The sequence below is a fragment of the Apis laboriosa genome, unplaced genomic scaffold (assembly GCF_014066325.1).
Source record: "Apis laboriosa isolate Shangri-la unplaced genomic scaffold, ASM1406632v1 scaffold53_cov140, whole genome shotgun sequence".
NCBI lineage: Eukaryota > Metazoa > Arthropoda > Insecta > Hymenoptera > Apidae > Apis > Apis laboriosa.
This window is the reverse complement of record NW_025223656.1, coordinates 84,234-102,817: the sequence shown is the minus strand read 5'-3', so window position 1 is coordinate 102,817 and position 18,584 is coordinate 84,234. Positions and strand designations below refer to the sequence as shown.

General features: G+C 45.9%; 2 protein-coding genes across 4 annotated transcripts in view; one reads left to right on the top strand and one right to left on the bottom strand.

Annotated features, from left to right (window-relative positions):
- LOC122717547 (protein tiptop) overlaps positions 1–6,186 on the bottom strand; it is a 73,543-nt gene extending 67,357 nt beyond the window's left edge. For 2 of the 3 annotated variants that reach the window (XM_043941746.1, XM_043941748.1), the window contains exons 1-2: positions 6,100–6,186; positions 4,458–5,180 (exon numbers count right to left, since the gene is read on the bottom strand). Coding sequence is in view for 1 of the 3 variants with exons in the window: in XM_043941748.1 (XP_043797683.1) it covers positions 4,458–4,497 (40 nt within the window). In the remaining 2 variants the exon portion in view is untranslated. Of the gene's footprint in view, positions 1–4,457; positions 5,183–6,099 lie in introns of those variants that run through there. The other variant, XM_043941747.1, reaches the window with a different exon arrangement.
- A 795-nt stretch (positions 6,187–6,981) lies between these two features.
- Positions 6,982–18,584, top strand: part of LOC122717548 (zinc finger protein 91) — a 31,364-nt gene continuing 19,761 nt past the window's right edge. Inside the window, exons 1-2 of the mRNA XM_043941749.1 lie at positions 6,982–7,078; positions 17,706–18,583. Of these exons, the coding sequence (XP_043797684.1) occupies positions 17,711–18,583 (873 nt within the window). The 5' untranslated portion in view covers positions 6,982–7,078; positions 17,706–17,710. The remainder of the gene's footprint in view (positions 7,079–17,705; position 18,584) is intronic.

Below are 18,584 nucleotides of genomic sequence, written 5' to 3'. Positions count from 1 at the left end.
GCCGCTGCTCGCGCTTAACGCGATGAAACGTCTAATCGCGTTAAATGATTCATACCGAATATGAATATCGACGACAGCTTGGTCGTCGTCAACTCGCGTCGTGGAAACGCGATCGAAGAACTTCTTCCTTCGATCCGACCGAATATTCCAACGGGAGAATAAATTACAACCGAAGCTCTGCACGAAATTGTAAATTACTCTGAGCTATGCGTAAGCTACGTTTACTTTCGAACGTATAGGCGTATGCGTAAATACGTAGATGGTCGATCAACGACCGCGCCCTCGAAACGTGCCCTCTGGGTGCATCGAAACATCCGAAAGAGTTAAATAACCACGCGTGTCGTGGATGAACCGAGGGCGAGCCATGAAAATTGTAATTCGATCGAATCTGTCGTCCAGCTTGTCCGCCGTTTGCATACGAATGGACGGGAATACTTCGTATATGATTCGAGAAATATCGTTGCGGCGGGAGATTATAAGAAATGGAAAACGACCAAGTTCCTTCCTCCGCGATCTCATTTATCCCGAAATACGCGCATATTTCGTTTTTTGGCATATTTGCTCGTCGATACGATATCAGGAGTAAATCATGGTCACCGGAAATAATGAAAGCAGATTAGAAAGCTGGTGTATACGCGCGTGACGCGAAAGCACCCGAACTCGAATCTTTCACGCATGGTTAATTCGTTATGAGTCGAAAACCGATTGTACGTGCACGGATATATATTTGTCCTCGATGTATCGGCGATATGTATCGTATTGATTCCACGAAAACGAATACGCATTTTCGAGCCGTAAGCTTTTCCATCGATCCGTACAAGGCGATTCCCATCCTATTTTCCGCGTGCGTTTCGAAGGTTTGTTAAGCGATAAACTGTCGCTGGATTTCCCGTGTTTAGTCGCACAAGTTATGCGGGTTCCTCCTCGTTTCCGCGTCGACCCAAACCTTCCGAGCAAAGGGCACACCACGCTTTTTCCACAGGGGTGAAGGATTTATGGCCGCGGAGGAGTGAGGCCTCGAGGCCGAAAAATGCGCCGGCATTGTTTGAGGTGAAAGTTTTGCGCAATGGGCGTCGTTCGCCACGGGTCACCAAGGGTTTTTACCACGATAGGTAGTGAAATTTCTCGTTGCGAGTGGGGGCAGGTATCTGGTAGGAGTGTGCACCGCATGTCCCGTGATGTCCCTTCCAGAACGTCAGAAACCGTCGTAAATTTTTTGCGCCACGTTTCGCGAACCTTCCAGCAGGTATGCGTATAGAAAAAGTGTATTCTCCTTTTTCTCTATCCAAGGTTATCTTCTTTAAAAGAAAAAGAAAGAAAACAATTGGCTCTCGAGTACTCAAGTTTCGATGTTAGCGATATCTTAGTTTTTTGTTCGTCAGCGATGGTAAAATCGATAAAACGAGAAGGAGAAACGAGAACGAAAACAAAACGTCGAATAAGCAAAATTATATTTCAAATATAAACCGAAAGAAATTTGTGACTTTGGATACAGGCGAGTCGTTCGTATTCCGTCGTCGAATCGATCATTTTCATTTCGTTATCCCGACGAATCTCGCGACCAAGTCTCGTGGCGTCTCGGATGAAACCATATAGTACCGTGCTGGCTTTATAATTCCGGACCGCCGAAAATATCTGGTAGCGAAGACGGACGACGGCCGTTAGGAATTGCGCGTGCGCCAACTTAAAGCACTCTTCCTGCTTTATGAATGGAACCGTGGATCACGGAGTCGTGGAGAAACGCAAGGAACGGTGGCCAACTCGATCGTGTCCTCCGAAGTTATTCGAGCGACGCTTTATAATTAGCGCGCCGCTATCGAGCTTCTCTTCTTCCAAAATTCGTTTCATATCCGCGACACTGCCTCGTCGTGGTTATTTGACGAATATTAAACAAGACTGAAACATTGTCGACGATATACGAGAGTGAACGATCGTCGCCTAGGAAACCTAGCTTAGGCGTTAAACGCATCGTTGCCGGTTACTTCCTTACCGATTGGCTGGCACGATGTAACATGATTCGGCCCATCATACGATCGAAAGTGCGGCGAGATCGAATTACGGACGAGTTTACTTTTTCGGACATTAAGAAGAGAGGATGCCTTGTGAAACTGCACCTGTTGCGCCAGCTACGAATTTTCTGATAAATAGCCAACGCGTTAGACTAACGCGATCTTGAATCGCCCATCGTTCCTCCGGTCGAAAAGAGCTGCGATAAATAATGCGAGCCTTCCACAACCGATTACTTTAAACGAACCGTTTACCATCCGATCCGAAACCGGTGTTAACCCACGAACAGATGAACAGACGATTATCGACGCGGCCTCGAATTTTCAATTTTCTCGCAATCGATTTGATGTATATTTTAACTCGAGAATTTTCCTTCGTGACAACGAAGCCACCGATCTAGCCGGCAATCTTTTCACGATAATATACTGCTAATTAACTTCCTCGAAGTAGCAGCGTAAATGCTTGATAGCAGGCTCGAGATAGACGAGAGATCGATTCGTAAGGATCGGCGCGTTTCTCAGATCCTTTCACCGGGACATCATAAATTAAACGGAGAAATTAGTCCAAGCCACGTTCCACGATCTATACAGGCATATTTCGTCGTTTCTTAATCTATTCGCGCCTACTTTCGCTGACGGCTTCATCGTACTGTGTTCCATTTCATATTTTCTATACCTCGTAATCGAATTAATAAACGGTCACCGATTTTTTCCCTTTTCACCGAGATCGCCGAACAAAAGGATGGATTCATTATAGTTTTTGTTCTTCTCTCTTTAAGATTTTCGAAAAATTATTATAAATTATTATAAATATTCTTATATTTAACGGATAAGAAAATCCGATGAATCGATTCGAAATCGTCGAATAATTAATTATTATAAATGTATATATTTAACAAGTTCGCGTGTTTAAAGGAAAAAAATCCGATGAATTTTTTTTTTTTTTCATCGAAATCCTCATATATACAATTACAATTATATGTAAATTACTATAAATATCTTCAGCAATTTTTCGTGCTCGATGCACAAAAGGATATTCCTTTCTTCTTTCTCACCGAAATTCAACAATTATTATAAATTATTATAAATATTCTTAGTTAGATTTCGCGTATTCGACGAATAAGAGAATCCGGTGGATCGTGGCGGAGAGACGCGAGATTCCGCAAAAACGTGATCAAAAGTTGAATTCGCTCGGCAATGGCCAGGCACCACGGAAGCTGGCGAAAAACTGTGGCGTTTACGGCGCCGAAACTCCGTAGACTGCCGTGGATTTATGTACGCGGCGTGTATCCGCGCGCGCGCACAACGAGATTTATCGGCGCTTGGCCGAGTTTCGGTAGGGCAAGTTGAGTGAATTGTAAATGTTTCCGGCAGAACTTCACCAAGATGGCGTCCTCCACCAGGGGCGAGTTTGTTTACGCCTCATGGCTCCCCACGTGGGAAAAGCAGCATGGCGCGCGTCGAGAATTCAAACCCACGAATCCACTACCAGTTTCACGGTTGTTTTTTCTACCAGTCGCCACGAAATTTCGCCAACTGCCTTTCATTTCATAACGAATTTTTTTTATTTTCTTTGTCACGTGATACAGGCATATCTTCGTTCTAACGTTAAAATATTCTTTTAACGATGTCGAGTTTTGTAATACGATACGCAACGATGGTGTCAAATATTGCAATTCGCGGAAAAGTAGTTCTATTTTCGAAACGTCGAACGATAATTGAGATAATCTTTCGTGGAATCGCACGAAATTTTGAAAAAGAAATTGTTTACGAATCTTTTTGCACTATGCGAAGAAATTTATGCTTTTCTGCGTGAATAAATACGTTAAAAATTCTTTAGATATTCGAAAAAGAAGTAAGGTTAACGTTATAATTTCAACGAACATATTCAACGGAATATTACGAGTCGAGATAAAATTTTCTTGCGACTTTATAGTAGTCACTTTAGATTAAACGATGCATAAAGATATTTAACATATTTTGCGAATAACTTGTATTAACTGATAAAATAATTTAGTCATGGAATGAATAATGCACTGATCGATTGCAAAATCGAAGGACGTTTAGAATCGATGAAATTTATCTCTTTATTAACGGTTTTTTCGAATCGTAAAAAAGAAAGAGAAAAGTAGAAAAAATGCGGTTTTATCGAGGAAACGAATACGGGTATGAAATTAGTCAGAAAAACGACTCGTGATACTATCGAGTAACGTGCTTACACGTGGTATCTCCCGTACTGGAAAATAACAATGAAGGAGCGTTCAACTCGAAATCGTGGCAACCAGCTTTTGATAAATTAGATTCGATAAACAACATTTTTTTAATTTTTACTCTCTAGCGCACTTTGGAAGGTTAATTACGATGTTGAAAGCTTGTTTTCCGGCTGGCTACCTTTCTTCGAGGATTCCTTTCCTCGTCGCAATAAGGATACAATATTAAAAATTCACTTACATTTCATACGTTGTGGAGCGTGCTGTTTCCTTCGGGGCATCTGCGTCCTTCGGAGATGTTCGATTCTCTCTGTGGCCTCCAGGTCTTGGCTCGTTAAACGTAGTCGATCGGATCCCAAACATGTGACGGTCGTGTGTTGAAATTTCGCCCGAAGATCCGGTGTAGATCTTCCGCGGGAAACTGTTCAAAGTTTCCCTTATATGTGCACTACAGTCACCCACACGCGCGTTATCCGTTAAGCACTACCTCATCGCGATTTCGATAGATCGTTTAGTGGTCGGATTCGGCGTTTCAACGATCGGTGCCATTTCGCTGTTGACTTATCGATTCTTGTTTCTACAACGTGTCGCACCTACATCGGTGCCCGTATACACTACTGATCACGAAGAACGCAACTATTTATTATCGTATACGAGGAGAATATCTTCCAGTTTCGAAATTGCAGTTACATTCACGGAATGTCGCGCACTGATTGCACTTGTACGGTTTGAAATGTCCCCAAGACTCGTGATCCATCCGCGATTGGTCAAGAGAGCTCACTCGTAACGGATCTCGTAATCGCATTTGGCGATCATCGATTATCGCTTGTATCACTGTCGCATCATCGTCGGAAGATGGACCAGGCACGATTCGCAACTTTGAAACTATTCCACTGTTTGGAAAACGGCAGGAAAACACAGGTCTGCTTCTGGGATGAAGATTACGATGTCGGTTAAGCCGCACCTACGAGAGATCCAAGATAAAAAAGTGAAGTGACACGCGTGGCGTTTTCTAGAAGTTGCGCGTCGCGAGGGAAACACCAAAAAGCGTTCGGAAAGCGATCGTTCGTTCCTCCGCGTGGAATCGTCGAGAGAAAAAACTGCACGAGACGAACGTCGATAGAGCACTTTTGACGCGTGTTACCGTATCGAGGATTGATCGGTGTCACTACAGACCCTGAATTCACTTTGCGCGTCCCGATTTATTCGCGAAAATGACACGAAACCGTGAAGAAAGACGATCGACACGACGCGGCGCGGCACGGGACGGCAGCGCGACTCTCGAAACGGAGGAACGATTCGTTGACTCGGGAAAAAATTCGATCCACCATCGATAGATCGAGAATTTTTTTACGATCACGCGACAACTTATCTACGAGACGTATGCCTCGCGACGACGCCTTGCATCCACTTGGGACGCGTGCACGACACTCCACCGTACGTACTTACGTTCGTACGTACGGAGCTAGCGAAAGCTCGCTCGACAGAGGAAAATGGAGAAAAGAGCAAGAGAAACAGGGAGAGAACCGATACGCGATCGCATCTATGTGCGTGCTCGTACGTGTATACCTTGGAGACCAATTGAAAGCGTAAGGGTGAAAAAGGGGAATAAAAGGAGAGAAAGAAAGAGAATAGGATGACGTAAAGTACCGAGAAAGATAAAGATAGGGAGGAGAAGGAACGAATGGATAGATATCGATAAAGAGAGAAATAAAATGATATTGCGAGAGAGTGAGAGTGAGTGAGAGAGAGAGAGAGACAAGGAGAGAGGGAAAGAGAGAGAGCGAGAGGAAGAATGCAGGGGTAGAGGGCAAGAACGTGAGCAAGGTAAAGAGAAAAGAAGCGGAGGTGGAGGAGGAGGTGGAGGTGGAAGTGGTGGCTACCGTCGTTCGTGGATCGCGAAATCGAGCGGGCGGCGGTCCAGCGCTGACTGACTACGGACTGGCGTCGCGGCGGCAGCCCGTGTGGTGGGGGGCCCCAGGAGTAGTAGTCCTCTTTCCCTCTCGTCTCCTCCACTCGTTCTCGTTTCCTCGCTTGCCAGCTCTTCCTTGCTATGCTTTGCCTCTTGCCCTCTCTTCGCCGACTCTTCTTTTTTCACCTCTTCCACTGTATACTCGCGTTCGTTCGCGTTCGCGTCCGCGTTCACCTTACCGACCGATACGATTCGCGGAAACGAGACGATTATCAAAAGTCAAAGCCGAGCAAAAGACGGCGTCGCTCGGATGAAAAAGGATGAGAACGAGTCGAGCGGAGGTGGGCGAAAGGAGAGGAAGAGAACGAATACGAAAAACGGCGGACGAAATCGGAGAGACGATTCTCCGCAACCGTTGCTATTCTTCGGCTACTTGTCGATTCGACACCGCGGTAATAACGGCGAAGGGGCTGGTAGAGAGGTTAGCGGCGGCGCAATGACAACCACTCCACGTCGTTGAATGCACTGACTCCTCCAACTTGATCGCACACTGGCACCAACGCGTTTTCCTTTTATCTCGGTTTGCACTATGATCTCTGGTGAGAGAGAAAAGGGGGAAAAAAGACGAGAAACGAAAAAAAAAAAGACGATTTCGCGAATAACGAGACCGGAAAGGTGCGACGAAAGTTCGTCGATGGGCCCGAGGGACTGATGTTGCGCTCGCGCGCGTAAGAGATGGTCGAGAAAGGAGGCGGGGTCCCCAACCACCTCGGCCCCGCTCCAAACCACGAGAGGGGAGAACCACTCTGCACGAGTAATTTTTCTTTTCGCCGGTAGAGGCGCTGCTCGACGATGTAGCTTGCCACGGTACTACGGCGTCACGGAGCCACACCTACGAGTTTCTCGATATTTTCAACCCTTTCAGGACAGTGAGCTTTCTGCCAAGTTTGGTGAGTGCATCATAATTATTGTCTTTCATCGAAATTCGTGCTGTACTATAGCAAATTAATTCGCATATCGCTATTAAGTTGATAGAATGAAGTTTTATAACCTAACCTCAAAAATTGTACGAAACTTGCGACAACTTTGTGTACGTATTCGATTTAAGATTTACGAAACAAGTAAGCAACAAAAATAAGCTTGAAATGTTTCTAATGTTTATTACATAATAGAAAAAAAAAAGAAACAAAAGCCATAGCTATTAAATAGACATAGTATATACATATTATGCTATTATATTTTAATATGTATATATTATATTTTATATGTATATATCTTATTAAAAATATAATAGCATAATCACGCATATAGATATATTTTCAATCTAATATCGAAATCATATATACCAATAATCGATTTACATTCGATATTGAGATTTCACGCACATACATCGTAAACGAAATCGACGAATACACGCGTAAAGTTCAAATCGTAACGACGTCGAAACTTCGATACAACGAAACCTTTCTCGTGTCATTAGGAAACATTATTACAGAGTTTTATTCTTAAATAAATAAAGAAGGATTCTCAAGAAAGGGGAGCGCGAAAGTTTAAAACGATTTCAACTCGTACTATATAGACCGAGCGTTCGCTATAACAAATTCGCGTTTTAAAATTACTCTTGCCGTCTTCCCGTCTCCCAGTGGCGAATGCACAACGCTCTTTCCCCGAAAGAAACAGGAAAAACAAGGAGTTGCTCGGGTTTGAGGACGAGGGTATCGCGGTTATGATCGTGGCTATTTATCCGAAAATTCGAAGGCTCCTCGCAAGTTTTCGATCCGTCACCGAGGCAAGGGGGGACGTTACCCCCGGCGGAGAATATTTTACGATAATTCGGGGCGAAGATTTGAGTTGGAAAAGAATCGGAAGGAGGTCGAAGGATACGAGTTCGTCAGACTATAGATAGTCGGTGAGCGGAGATCGTTTTGGCGGGCACCGGTGGCGGCGCTGCCAAGGTTGGCGGAGCCGAGGGGAAAAGAGCATTGGCGTACCAACTACCAGGTTGTGCCCGCCTACCAGGCGGAGCCCGCATGATCTATAGCGTCATAGAACACCCCTGCCGTTGTGGTAGGAACTCGATGGCGACGCCCACGGTGTGGAACGTGCGCGCTGCCCCCGCCGCCTCCGCCACCACCACTGCCGCCACCGGGATGTTTATGCTCCTGCCGCTGTGTCTCTATCTAGTCGCGGTCCTGCCGCTGTACTGTTCCTCTTCTGCCGTTCCTGCTACCGATGCTGCCGTCGTTGCTGCCGTTGCCGCCACCGCCACCGTCACCACCGCCGCTACCATTGTCGGTCGCCGTTGGCATCGCGGCCGCTGTTCCGCTCCTATCTCCGACTTATCCGGATCCTTCCACCTTGCCTTCATTATCGCCAAACATTTCTGTCAATTAAAACTCCACCGATTTACCGCCGCTCCCGCACCGGTCGTCCTTCGTCGTACCATTCTCTCTTTTTGCAAAAATTTTACATCAACTAAGTTTCTCTATCCTACCGATTTCGAGCTGCTGTAAAATGCGTTTCGATCAGAATATCATCGTCGTTGACGAATATATATTATAGATTCTTTTTTTATAAATGAGTTTATTCGTAAGGAGAATCGTAATCTTTAAAAATTTCGATCGATGTTTTTTGATCGATATATATATGTATATAATGATTCGATAGAAATTTCAAGGTTTCGTCCTAAATTATACGAATTATCAGATTCAATTTTGTACATTGGATAAAAAAAATTCTTGTCTCGAAGAATTTCTTCTTCGAGAGTTACCTCGAAGGTTATTCGTGGCAATCGTCACGCCCGAGTTTTACGCCAATGGCGTTAGGGATTCGGAGCGGCGGCGGCGACTGTCATAAAGAGTATTTTATTTCGACGATCGTGGTGCCGTTTTTGTTCTGGGGTTGTGAGGCGATCGTGTCATTTCTACGCGCGTCAGACCAATTCAACGCCGCCGACGTTCGCGATCCGACGTTTACGAGATCGTTTATTAGGTGACGTTTCCATCCAGTAGTTTTGTCTGGGAGCTCAATCTTTCCCCTTATTCCAGAATCCACGTTCTTACCGAGGATTCGAACTTATCGAAATTATACTTTGAAATTAAGGATTATCGTTTCCTTTATGCGCGACAAACAGACCGATATATCGCGAAATATTGAAAAGTCGATATATCTTGGGTACTTTTTTGCCGAATGCGTTATCAGATGAGTACTTGAAAACGATAGAAAAGTCTATCGATGCACACTTTTTTGTTAAAAAATTATCAACAATTTTTATCTGCTATGTTTCTCGAACTCCTCGAGGCATGCACGCGCTCTCGTAACTCTACACTCTTTCAGTTGACTTTTTTCAATATCATCCAAACCAATTATCCAATAACTAGATCGCACGATTTTGCAAATTTGATCGTTTAATTAAATTGATTTTTTTTTTGATTATCCGAGAGCTGTGATTTTTTTTTATTATTAATTATTTATTTTTTTCTTTATTTTGCAATTTCTTAATATATAACATCATTCAAAAGAAATATATAATTCTACGTTTTTCTTTAATCTTGCGAATTTATATATTTTTCGAATCTCTCGATCAATAGTTATTAATAGTTAAAAATTTCTAACTGCTTCTTTATTATACAACTTCTCTCAAACTATGCTTCTTTTTTTCCGTTTTGCAACATCGGGCATTTATCCATAAATTTTTCAAACGAACAAATAAATGAATGTATTAATCATTGTACGTATCAATGATTGTACTTTCTCGGGCGAGCGAAAATTTAAACGTAATTCGTTTGTTTATCTTTTCGGTGAAACTGATCAAAATATTATCGAGATAATTTCCCTTCCTTCGAGCGATGAGAAATCGTTGATTCGAGCACGTCTCTCCTTGGTAAGCGTCAGTCGCGTTCGCGTCTCTCGGTGACTGCAGGGGTTCCGTTTACGAGCGTTACCGTCGTCGGTGGACGAGACCGAGACCACTAAACTTGCGAATATTTCGAAAGACGTCCCGTTATGCAACGACAATGTGGGTCAGTGCACAAGTCCGCCAGTGTACGTTTGCTCATTTCGTACAGTCAGTTCCCCACGGGACCCGAAATAAGTGCGCCTCGTAAAATAAAGTACCGTATACACCGCTTTTCCCGACTATCTACCCGTGGCGCGGTGTATCGTCGATCACGTGACGCTCTCTGACATCCCAAATCGTGTTTACGTGTTTAACGAATGGCATACTTAAGGACGGTGAACAGTCGTTCGGATCGAAATTAATGTGTGGTTGGGAAGAAGAAGAAGAAGAAGAGAGAGAAAGAGAGAGAGAGAGAGAGAGAAGAAAAATTCGACGAATTCCGAAATCTCCGAAGTATCCAGATGAAATTACGTAAGAGTGTCGAATCTGGATACGAAATGGAAATCAAAACGTTGAATGAATGTGATACGGAGCGAGAGAATTATGAAAACGATGAATCAGAATTTAACCAAGTGAACTGAAAGTGGTTCCGTAACATATGCAAGAAAATTCGAGTTTGACTTGATTTAACCTTCTTTTTTTTTTGTTTTTAGCGTTGCACTTTCGGTAAATCTTGATGGATGAACGTCTATATTCACGCTCATAGAACATTCGCATGTAACAAGTATATGGATCTGATGAATTTTCGAATCTAGATATATTACGAACATATGTTACATTTTCTAATGTTAAATTTATATTGCGTTTAGATCGAGAAACGAGGGTGAATTGTGCCGATTAATCGCGTTTCGTTGATTTTTTTTGGGGGGAGGGGGAATTTTTGAATCTAAATAAAATATTACATGCGAGAGGGTAGGTTGTCGATATATCGATATCAATTTTTGTTCGGCAATGTTAAAATTACGTTACGTCGTATTTATCGAGAAACGTGGATGGATTATGCCGATTAAACGTATCTCGTTGTCTTCTTTTTTCTTTTTTCTTTTTGCGACGATGTCGTTAGAAACGTTAGATAAGAAGGAAGGGCGCTGAGGGTAAGCCGAGCGGTACCCTATAGCGCTTGGACATGATCTCGACGTTTTCTTCTTTTATCGGATTACCTCCGAAAACAAAGGTAGGAGGTTCTTTTCCGGTTTCTCCTAAAAGCTCCGTTTCCACGCGTAGGTCAACCGACAAGAATAAAACGGGTAAAAAAGGACACTGAACAAAGAGAGAGAGAGAGAGAGAGAGAGAGAAAGGAAGAAAGGATGTGTACGTGTATTTGGATCTGTACAAGAGAACGAGACAAGATTCGTCTTGTTCGAGATGGTAAAGGTATGTGTCTTACTTGAGAGTAATATCATCACGAATTGTTCTCGAGACTTTTTTTTCGTGATTGAGAATTTTTTGAGATCGCTCTCAATACGATTATCTGACAGTTATCTTTCGTATTGAAAAATATCGAGAAATTTTTAATCGGATATTAAGCTCTTCGCAAATATTCCAATCGTCTATTCGTCAATAAAAATTTCGAAAGTTGTTCGAAGAAGCACAATTTGAGAATAGTTTCGACAATAAACGAATATATAAAAGTCGATTGATAAGGAAAGAAAGGGAAGAAGTGACTTAAAATAATGAACAAGACAATGAAACAAGAGAAACATCAGAAAGACAAGAGAACTAATTTCTTATCGAATAACGATATCCTCTCGTGTCTTCTACCATCTATTTGAGAGTCTAAAAAATGCACGAAATAATTTTTCGTCTTCCGAGGGACGTCTAATGCGGTACGCAGACATTTAGAATTCGATATCTAGAATTCAAAGAAGATATGAATTCGACAATAACCACGAAAAGGAAAAGAAACTTTGTAAAATCATAATCCCTTTATATTTACAAGCAACGAACAAGAGAAACTGAAACTCGAGCTCAACCTTCGCAGTTTCGAAAATAACTCGGGCAATAGACGATTAGAATTTAGAGGCAGACGAAGGTGCCCGACTTTTGTTTGAAAATAATTTCTTCTTCAACCGTTGGAACTTCAACCGTGGAGTATTCACAGACGAGCCACCCGCTGTTAATCGAATTACGAACGTTTAACACTGTTGCTGGATCTGCTTTTTTTCACCACCGATCAAACTCCCCGATTGCATTATTTCAAGAGAGAGACAGAGAGAGAGAGAGTGAGAGGAGAGGGATACGTCAGCCTGTATCGAAATATCAAAACCGTCCCGCGAAAACCGAGCATGGCAAGGCAACACGCATACGGATCGTACTTTAACGTTCTTTCCTCGTAGTGCTCGCATATTTTCGCGCTCGTTGAAACTTTACGACCACGATAAACTTTACGCGTTTTCTAACGTAACGAAATCGGCTTCGATTCGATTCCGTGAATTATCGTAGGTATCGAAAACGTTTCGCACACGCCGACGAATACGTACCTACTCCTTACCGTCGAATATCGCAACTGTTATTACTCGGTTTGAAGCGAGGAACGTTACGAGAGGGGGGATGGGCAAAAAAGTCGGTTAAACGCGTCGGTTGACGCTTTAAACGATGTTTTCTGGGCGGAGACAAAAAAATGCACGTGTGTGAATATATATATATATATATATATATATGTATGTATGTCTGTATGTATATATGTCTGTATGTATATATGTCTGTATGTATATATGTCTGTATGTATATATGCTGTATGTATATATGTGTGTATGTATGTGTGTGTGTATATAAGTTTCGCAATTTTCGCTTTTATTAGGTCGCTATTAATAAATTGCTCTCCGCCAACTTTGCACACTACCACCGAGAGAGGAATACGATACGATACTTGGGATATTTGGGGAAGAAAGTACGGGAGAGAAATTGGGGAGAAGGAATCGAGTTTCGACCGAGCGATTAGCCTGGAACCTGGGCGAATCTCGAACGTCCACGTGTGCGTCCAAGATTTCCACAGAGAGAACGCACAGAGAGGAAGAACGATTTCGATGGTTTCGCGCGTTTTCGATCGAGATACGAGTGCGTGGTTGAAAAATAGGAAGAAATAGGCGCGATCCTGTCGGTGGTCGGGTCATGGGTCGAGGGTTGGCGTCAACGTGTATAGCAGCATTCGCAGAAGGTTTCGGGGGTATAGGGAGTGTGGCGCGTGGTCTAGAGGGGTCGCGAGGGACACGAGGGGGGTGGCGGTGATGGTGGTGGTGGTGGTCGAGTTGGCCGTGCGAGCCGGTTGACGAGGGGGATGGGGTGGTTAGAGGTGGACGAGGATGGGGTGGTTGTCGACGATAGGGCGAAGAAAGAGGTGGAGGAGCGCAGAGAGAAGCCGAGGTCCGTCGGTATCGATCGGGCGTCTGCGGTAGATTGACACGTGTCATGGCCGCCTCTCCGTGTTGGAGAGAAACCAGGTGGCGGGAGGGAGAGGGGAAAGGTTGAGAGAAAGGTGGCGGGAAGGAGCGAGGGAAAGAGAGAAACAGAGAGAGAAAGAGAGAGAGAGAGAGAGAGAGAGAGGGGGCGATGAAACGAAGAAAAGCAGGCGAGACGAGGAAGGTGGCGGCCGAGGCGGTCGAGGGGCGAGAGAGCGGCGTCGAAGGTGGAAGAAGAGGAGGAAGAGAGGGCCGGGGGTTGGTTGGCGCGGGGGGGAGGCGAGGGAAAAGGACATTAAGGTGCGTAATAGCCAGCGGGGCGAGCGCGCACCGCCGCGGCATCGATTAGACAGAGGCTCCCTCGTCCCATTGCTAGGATGCAGCCCTCCCCTTCTCCTCTTCCTCGTCGACCCACCGACATACTCACCCCCCGCGCTATATCCACCCGTCCACCACCCGCAACCCATACCCTCGTCGACCCACGAGAGGTCCCCACGACCACCCAACCACCCACCCACCCACCCGCCTCCGCCTACTCCGTCGAACTGGAGAGCCCCCGAGTACGTGCTCTACATACACACTCGTGCGCTTATGTCAGTTCCTGTCCTGCCGTTGCCTCTGCCTCTGCCCTCTGTCTCTGCCGCCGCCACCGCCGCCTCCGCTTGCTGCTGCTACTGCCGCCGCTGCTGCTGCTGCTGCTACCGTTGTTACGACTACCACCGCTGTGTGTGCCACCGCCGAGAAAGAGAGAAAGAAGCGGGAAGGGATCGGCCGAGAGAGAGAGATAGAGAGGGAGGGAGGGAGGAAGGGCCGCATGAACACGGGCCACCACGGGGAAAGAGCGAATCAAACCCGTTGAAGGAGAAGGAGAAGATACAAGAGCGAAGGATAATAAGAGGGAATGAGAGGACGCGGATGTAAAGGGTGAGAAGGGAGGGAGGGGGAGAGAGGAGGCGAAGCCACCTAGCGCAGCTATCCTATGCCACCTATACACGCGCCACCGGGGACACCAACGTCTAACGTCGTTATAAACATTAACGGAGCGGCTCAATATTCCCCGGACCTTGCATCCCCTGCGTCTACCTCCGGTCCATCTCCCTTCTAGACCAGAACCTCTCCACCTCTTTGCGCTCTACCTATCTCGGACCGTTCCGTCCATGGCTATCTCGCCCCGTACGTACCATACGTACGTACCATACCTCTCTCTTTCCATTTCGCAAAAGCGAACCTCCCTCCGTTTCTTCTCTACTCCCCCCTCTCTCTATATTCGCTTTCTCGATTCTTTCTTTCTTTTTTTTTTTTCTTTTTTTTTTTTAAATCATCCCATCCATCCCACCGATGATTAAACGTAAAAGAAATGAGAAAGATTCGATTCGAAAACGATTCGAACGATTTGGTTTCCTTTTTTTCTTTTTTTTTTTTTTTTTTCCAAATCGTGATCGATCCTCGATCCAAAGGTTAGTTACGTTACATTTTGGAATTGCGGGATACGCGAGGGTTCGAGGGCTGATTACCGTTAATTGCGGTTGATACGTAGTAGGGAGGGGGGGGGGGGGATACCATTTCGATCGGATTAGCGGGCGGAGGCGATCGGGAGCCGATGTACACGGTATATGTACACGCCGTTTCCAAATCGATATAATTATAACTCGGCCCGGTTTTCCTTCGTTCCTCGTGGAAAACACCCGCTCGATCGTTTCCCCGACACGTTCTCGGGGCGGAGGATATCCGTTGCAACGCGGGCGTGCACGTGCAATTTGTAGCTTCGCACGGCATCGCTACAGAGGGAATTCGTCTAGTTCGTACGTTCAACAAGTATCCATCCCTCCTCCACCTTCGGCAGTTGTACTTCCCACCCCCTCCTCCTCGTGTCTCCGGTTAGATGGCAAAATCTGGTCTCGACCGATATCCCTCCTTATTTTTCGCCTCGCGCCTCGAGGATCGAAAAAGGGAGGAGGAGGGAGGAGAGGAACCTTTGGTAGCAGGTGCGCCGCGTGTGTAACGCACTTTTTCCCCGTTATTACGGCGCGTAATAAGGGATTAGTCGTCGTGGTTGATCGTCGATCAACGTTAAGTCTCCTCTCCTCGCGACACGTCAAAGTTGGATACGTCGTATTGACGTATCGACGTATCCTTGTCCACGATCCAAGGCCAATTAACCAAGGCATCCCCTCGACGTTTCTCGACGGCAAATCTCGACTCGATTTACCAGCCTTGCTCCTCTCCTCTCCTCTCCAATACCGAGAGATCGGAAATATAAAATTGGCCAAACTTAATCTAATCGACGATTAAATAATATTGAGACGAGAAGAAGAAGAAGAAGAAGAAGAAGAAGAAGAAAGGAGAGAACAGAGGGAAAAAATTTTAAAGATTTTTAAAAGATACACGCTCGATCGATCCACCCATCCATCCACCCCTTCTATTTCTCCCTTTCTTCGAATCTCGAAACTTTCGACTCTCTTAGAGCACACCAAGAGAGTAGATTTCTCCCCTCCCTTCCCTCCCTACCGTCGAGAGTTTCCGGTATCTCGTTACAAATCGAATTTTAGTCACGTCAAAAGTAAACGATCCGGCTAGATCCGCGCGTTAAGCGATCGGGTCGCGAGGTGAGCCGGTGTTTCGAGCCGGATGGAAATCTCATTTGGTAGTTTTCCCCGTTTAATAAGACGGGTGTAGCAGGAGGAAGAAGAAGAAGAAGAAGAAGAAGAAGAAGAGGAAGAAGAGGAGGAGGAGGTAGACGTGGGTAGCGAGAGACGAGGAGCCACGAGGTCGCTTGCCGAGGTTCGCAGACTTGGGAAAGGGGAAACGGAAAGGGCGCAACAAGGCGGGGGGGGCGGAGGTAGCGGGGGCGTCCGGGCGAGAGGAGGGCGAGAGGAAGAGGATGGGGCGGCGGAGGTGGCGAAGGGGGTGGGCGGTGGATGGTTGGAGGTAAGCAGGGGTGGGTAACGGGCCGGGGAGGGCGGCGGAGGGTCGGCCAGGACTGGGAGGCGAAGTGTCGTCGTCCGAATAACGGCCAAGCGGCATCGACCGATCTTCCTACCCCCCCTCGAAGCGCTCGTACGAAGCGTCAACTTGTTTCCCTTCTGTTCCGCGAATATCGGGCCTTCAATTTGCCCCGGTTGCGCGATGCACTGCCCTTTACGCGTAATCCATACACGGCTCCGTCACTTGTCCCATCGATATTCTTCCCGTCCTCGTTTCCTCCCCCCTCTCACTCCTTTTCCACTTCCGCTCTTCTTGTCGTTCTTCTTGACTTTGAAGGGAGGAGAGAGAGAGAGAGAGAGAGAGAGAGGGGAGAAAAGGATACTTTGGAGGTTTCTTTTTTTTTCCTCTCTTCTTCTTTTCCGGTAGACGAAGTTTTCCGCGATATTCTTTTCGTTTCTCTCGTTATGGAGGGATAGGTATGCTTTTGACCAAGTTTCGAATTTTTTCGAAAGGTATGTTGTTGATGGAAGAGTTACAATCGATGAAGTGTTAGGAGAGGGGTTTAATGTACGATGAAGATATTCTTCTAGTTTTCTCCATTTGTTCGTAGTGGAGATATACGTTTTTTTTTTGGGGGGGGGATGGAGAAAGATACGTATCTATGTATTTTCAGGATAATCGATGGAAAATTACAAGGATATTTCTTTCATTTTCCAGTTCGTTGAAAGTATATACGAAAGTATATACACATCTTTCCAAAGTTTCGAATTATCGTTAGATGAATGTCTTGTTAATCTTTTTCCACGCGTATCACGCATATCTTCAAGAACGGTGACGCATTAATTATCATTTTCGAATCTAGGCAAACTTTCACGCGGAGATACGTCGATGCATAATTAAAAAATTACAAAGAGGATATTCGCATAATTCTATAACCAACGAAAAGGTATATATCTGTACATTTTACGGGATAATGGATGAAGTATTGTATGATATAAAAACGTGTAACGATATTCTTTTCCCTTTTGTCATTTGGAAATGGGTGGTTATGATAAGATAAAAAGTTTCGAATTCGTTAGATCTCCACGCAATCAACGTATCTTAAAGATAAAGAAAATTACAAAAAATTATCAATCCAACGAATCCATGGTCCATTGTTTCCACGTTAATCAACGCGATATCCGTGAAAACGTGTACCCATACCATATACTTTCAGGAATATAGAATATGAAAGAGTAACGATATTTCCTTTTCCTTCACATTTACTCGTTTTCGAATTTGTCGAAACGAATCGAATGTATCGATCCCAATTTGTCCACCGCATTAATCCAACTCTTGGTCTCGCAATATGGATAGGGCCGATGGAGAGCTACGAGGAGGACGACGACACCCATTTCTGCATCAAGTGTCACCTAACGATACACGGCCTCGAGAATTACGTGCGCCATCGTCAATCGGGATGCCGTCCACCTGACGACAAGAACGTGTGGGTCTCGCCCACGACGCCCGCTTCCCCCACCACCGTCTCCTACCCCGAGATACTGAACGCGGACGCGTTCTTCAGCTCGTTGGAGCTGCAGAGCAGCTCGAAGACGAATCCCCGGAAGGCGCCCTCGTCGTTGCTCGACGAGGGTAAAAAGTCGATTAGGAAGGAGGAGAGGAGGAGGAGGGGCCAGAGGGGGGGCCAGGTGGACGGGGAGGAGGCGAAGGAGAAGCAGCACATTCACAACATGCTGCCACAGGTCCCGGTTCTCGTCGACGACCCGACCGACTATCTCTGCATCCCGTCCCTCGTCGGCTTCCCCGACATCGTCCCCCCGAAACCGGCGGCCGCGACCCACAACGTGGGCCGTAACAAGTTGACCCAACCGATGGGCCACGTGGCCCATACGGGTGGCATGGTCGAGGGTGGAGGGGGTGGAGGGGGGGCATTCGTCGCTGGGGCAACCGCAGCAACCGCCCCATCCACCTCCTCCTCCTCCTCGTCGAAGACTCACCACGAGGCGGAAAACTCTTTGGTGGAGGGCCTGATGGCGTCCCACCACGTGGAGGGGGCGAAGGGGCAGGCGGGGGACAGGAAGAGGCAGCAGGAGGAGCCGCAGAGCAGGATGGAGCAGGTTCATCAAACGTGGCTCGAGGACACGATATTGGCCGAGTTGGTCGCCAACAACGAGGCATCGAGCAAAGATTTGGCCAGGTACGGGTTCGGGTATCAACAGGAGGAGGACGAGGACG